This window comes from Dipodomys ordii, unplaced genomic scaffold (assembly GCF_000151885.1).
Source record: "Dipodomys ordii isolate 6190 unplaced genomic scaffold, Dord_2.0 Scaffold216, whole genome shotgun sequence".
In the NCBI taxonomy this organism is placed as follows: Eukaryota; Metazoa; Chordata; class Mammalia; order Rodentia; family Heteromyidae; genus Dipodomys; species Dipodomys ordii.
In genome coordinates, this window is record NW_012267432.1 from 1329947 (window position 1) to 1335022 (window position 5076).

The 5076-nt window shown below is 41.2% G+C and overlaps 1 protein-coding gene across 1 annotated transcript in view; it reads right to left on the minus strand.

Annotated features, from left to right (window-relative positions):
• Window positions 1-2464, minus strand: part of LOC106000343 (interferon-induced very large GTPase 1-like) — a 14573-nt gene extending 12109 nt beyond the window's left edge. Inside the window, exons 1-2 of the mRNA XM_013035595.1 lie at window positions 2440-2464; window positions 7-1156 (exon numbers count right to left, since the gene is read on the minus strand). Of these exons, the coding sequence (XP_012891049.1) occupies window positions 7-1154 (1148 nt within the window). The 5' untranslated portion in view covers window positions 1155-1156; window positions 2440-2464. The remainder of the gene's footprint in view (window positions 1-6; window positions 1157-2439) is intronic.
• Window positions 2465-5076: the final 2612 nt, after the last annotated feature.

The following is a 5076-nucleotide window of genomic DNA, read 5'->3' on the forward strand; positions in this document are numbered from 1 at the left end:
TGGTGCTTCACCTCAGCCATCTGGTGACTCTGGAAACCCTCTGCAGTGGCCTTCCACCAGTAGATTCCTCCCAGGTGCAGGGGTCCTTGGTTAGCATGGGAACCAAATCTGAGGAAGAAGTTTTCAGTTCTCTGCCTCAGTAATTGCAGTTTGTCTGAATCTGAAGTCTCACTCAGAAGTTTTTCAATGGTTTTCAGTTCCTGGAAAGCAGCCTTGGAGAGCTGGAGTTGATCCATGGGAAAGTGGCAGGAGGCCAAGGGGATGTAGCTGAACTTGCTTGAGCAGAAGTAAGTTTTCTTAGACGATGATTGTTGAGTCTCCTTGGATTCCGAATGTGTGCTTCCATCCACACCAGCTTCTAAATTAAAACCCCAACCTTCACCTTTGCTTGAGGCAGCTACACGGAAACCCAGGGTCTCTATAATCCTGGTAAACATGGATTCTGTATGAGAAGATGTAAATTCTCTAGTTTCCATCCGTGTGCCTTGCTCTGGGCCATGAAGCAAGAATTCCTTGGGGACACTGAGTAGTTCTTCTCTCTTCTGGATTAGATCCATTTGATGACTGGTTTTATATATTCCCTGCAGGGCCAGTCCTCCAGATGCCCTTCTTACCACATCTCTATCTGGGAGGTTTTGTCTGTGGGACAGTGTCTGCACAGTGAGACTGAGTTGTGTCTGAATGCTTTCCACAACCTTGCTTAGTGGCTGTTCAGGTAGTGGCCAGTATTGTTCAGGGATCTCCATTACTTCCCTCAGCTCTGATTCTTTTCTCCTCACTGCCTCTTCTTGTCTGCACCTTCCTTCTAACAGCAAATCCTTCAGCTCCTCCAGTGTCTGCTCTGCCTGCTTTTGCCTTTTCCTTATCATCTGCACTGGTGACTTGTCCAAGGCTGACATACTATTTGATTGTGCCAAGTCAATCAACTTCTCCAGGGCCTTTTTCTCCCATGAATGCTGTACCTGGGACTTCAGTTTCTGAAGGTCCTTTTCTTCTAAGTATTGTAAGGCTTGGGCACAGCTCACACCGAGATGTTGCTGTAGCTTAGGCAACCAATATTCAACAGACAGTCCTACTTCTGTCAGCATCTCTTGGAGGTCTTGCCTCCTTTTTCCTTTGAGCAGAGAGTCTGTGTTGGACTCTTCTGAGTCCATGGCTGTGTGAAAAACAGACACTCAGTTATTCTCATTGTGTGCTGACCTTTTATAGTGTTGGAACACAGTCAAATATATGAACTTGCAATTTATAGGTGTCTCTGTGACCTCATTGTATCCACTAAGTATGTCTTCAACATACTTTCTGTTTTCATTCAAAACATTTTCATGTGGGTTAGATCCCATCTCCTACTTCTCAAAATACTGATTTTTAAAGTAGGTATTTTCAGATGCAATATAATTACTTGATTTTGGCATTTGTAATTAGTTTTATTTTCCCCACAGTTTGGAAAATCTCTTAGGGATAGAGTTTTAAAATATTTATGCCTGACAAGTTTGTGTGTATTTAGGATCTTTTATTTTATTTTATTTTTGTCTGTCGTGGGGCTTGAACTCTGGCTTGGGCGTTATCCCTGAGCTCTTCAGCTCAAGGCAAGCACTCTACCCCTTGAGCCACAGCACCACTTCCAAGTTTGTGTGTATTTAAAAACAAGTCATTTCTATGTCTTTCCTTAATTAGCTTATGTTAAACTTATAGTTCTTTTCTTTCTCCCTTTCTTCTCCCCTTCTCCCTTTCTCCCTTTCTCCTCTCCCTCTCCCTCTCTCTCCCTTTTCCTCTCTCCCTCCCTCCTTCCCCACTTTCTCCCTCCTTTCTCCACCCTCCTTCTTTTCTCAGTCCTGGGCATTGTCCCTGAGCTTTTGCTTAGCACTCTACCATTTGAGCCACAGCACCACTTCTGCCTTTTTCTGTTTATGTGGTACTGAGGAATTGAACCCAGGGCATTATACATTGAAGATTAGTTTATGCTTTCATACTTATTTTTGTGCTATATCTTAACTCTTTTTTTTTTTTGTTTTTCTGTCCATTTGTCATTTTAAACATACTTCTGTTCAGGCTTATGCTCGGCACTTTTTACTCTTCAAGAAGTCCATTATTCCTGGAAGACTTTCACATATACTGTGACTTATTAGTCCCTAGACGTTTATATCAAAATGGATATTCAGTCACAGAAGCTAAAGGATATATGGAGAGCTTGTGCACACTGTTTCTGTATAGGTCTAGGAATTAATATGTTCCAGAAGCTGTCCAGTGACCTTGAGAGTCATGTAGCTCTCTCCTAGAGAGAATTTATTAGTTTCCACATTACTCACTCCAGGCTGTACCCTCCCTTGAGACTGCTCCTGTTTGGCAAGAGTTCTGCATTTTTTTTAAATAAACCTTTGGTGTTTTACTTCTCCCGCTGTGTCCCTTCCCTTACTTTTCCAGACCATAGAGACAGAGTACCTGATCCAGATGTTGCTATTGTTCCCAAATCACCTCTGCTTCTGTTGTCTTCAAGGTATATACCTGGGTGGCAGATGAGATGAGATTTCACATATTTCAGTGTCATATATTATCCAGTTTACTCTTTCAAAATTCCTGCTCCATTCAATGACACTATTATGCTTATCTAATGGGTAGTTCATTTACTCATCTTCCTCTCAATATATACTTAGTACAGCATACTTTTCATCTTAATGTCTAAATTCTCACTCCATTGTTTCTTAAATTATGGCTTCACATTTTTTTATTGGATAGTCATCATAGTTATCATCTTTGGCATGCTTTATTTGATCTGGTTTGAATATTTGTCCCTTCTAGTATTCATGTTGATATTCATTGTCACTTAAAGATATTAAGGGGGAGGACCTTGGAGGAGGTGATTACACCATCGGAATGACAATATCATGTAATGGCTATGGTGAGGGCTGGAAAGGTCAAGGAAAGAGAGATCTCTACCCAGTGTATGTTTTTGTCACTATCAGATAAATATGATACAAAGTAAGAGTAGCTGCCATGAGAGGAGTATAGGTTTCTCACTTTATGTTATTTTTAACTGGGGCTATTTGACAAGGAATATTCATTTCTTTGTTATGTTAGGATATGGGTTAGTAGATTATGATATCTACAAATTGAGTTGTTTATCTTATCATCCAACACACACCTTGATGGTTACTATTCCATGCCTCAATATTGTATAATTTGTAAGTAGAAACTTATGGATTTTGTTTTGTTAGTTTTGTTTTTCCTTAAATTCTTCTTGGTAGCCCCATCTTCCTTCTGATCATTCCTAATCTGGATAGATGGAATTAATTCTATTAAAAATGAATTCAAATATCTTCTATCTTTTTGTGCTACTGAAATTTCTATCCCTGAAGTCAGGGCCCATTCCTAAGTAATGAGAACATAGTTTTAAAGAAAAGGTAAATAAGCCTTATTGATTTGCTAAGCAAATGAGGACAGCAGAAGAGTAGTTTCTCAGGTCTGCTAGCTATGTACATATGACCATATATGAAATGATTCCATGACATGGACACAAGGGGTTCTTCTTTGTTGTTGTTCTTAATATACTAGGTGATTTCTGTTTTCTTTTGTGTTTTCCCCACTATGGTTTAACCCCTGTTCTCACTGTATTTGATTTTGGTACCATGGGTATTGTATTTACATTTATCTGAATTAGGGAAGGGAAGGGGAATAACAAAATGGTGAGACAAAGGACAAAGGGGGAACCTATGCAGTAGTGATACTCTCAAGACAATATGTTGGAAATGATCATTACAACATATGGGGCTTGAGGGGGAAAGAAATAGAAAAATGAGGGAGGGGGTAACAAATTAGACAAGAATGGTACTCAATAACTTACTTATGTAACTATAACCCATCTGTACATCACTTTTACAATAGATTTTTTAAAAAGAATATTAGTTTTGAAACCCACCCCTATGTGAGGAAAGGAGACACAAAGAAAAAGAAAAAGTTTCAGTTTAAAACTTGAATAATGGAGGCTGGGAATGTGTCTCAGTGGTAGAGTGCTTGCCTTGCAAGCATGAGGCCCTAGGTTTGATTCCTCAGCACCACATAAGCAGAAAAAGCCAGAAGTGGCACTATGGCTCAAGTGGTAGAGTGCTAACCTTGAGCTAGGGACAGTGCTCAGACCCAGAGTTCAAGCCCTATGACTGACAAAAACAACAACAACACAACAACAAACTTGACTAATGAAGCATTCTGGCTCATGAAATCATTATCAGGAGAAAACTTCAACAGAGACTATTTCAGTGGACCTTAGTACATTTGTCCTTTTGTTTTCTGTGTGGGATGACACATTTAGAAGGATATATCCAGCTGGGCGCTGGAAGCTCATGCCTGTAATTCTAGCTACTCAGGAGGTTGAGAACTGAGGATTGCAGTTCAAAGCCAGCCTGGACAAGAAAATCTGTGAAGCTTTTATCTCTACTCAAATGCCAGAAAGCTGAAAGTGAGCTGTTGCTCAACTGGTAGGGCACTAACCTTGAGCAAATTAGCTCCAGGACAGTACCCAGGTCCTGAGTTCAAGCTTCAGGACTGGTGCGTGCATGCGCAAACACACACACACACACACACACACACACACACAGAAAAGTAACATATACTGAGATTTGATCTAATCTCTGTCAGAATAACTACCACCATGAAAACAAAAAATTACTGGTGGTGGTTAATAGGACAAAAATAATCTTGAGTTCTGGGAAGATGGCGGAGGAGAAGCTGGAATCTGAACAAGCTCTCACATAGAAAGCAGTTTTAGAGTTCCAGTGAACAGTCCTAAGCCAGAGAATCACACCAAGTGTGCCATCACAGGACAGAGAGTTAGGCAAGAGAGGGGAAGCCAAGGCAATGAGACACATCTGAGCTCTTGCCAGCAGCTGCTATGGCGGCGGCAGCGGTGGCTGTGGCGGCGGCGGCCGCGGCCATACCTGAGCCACAGAGAGTCCGGGACGAAGGAGCCAGACGCAGCGGGCAAGCGGATTCTACTCAACACTGTCGGGAGCCAAAAGTTGAGTCTCTCAACATAATAGGCTTGACTATCTCACTGGAACATCTTGAGGCTGAGTTTACAGAATC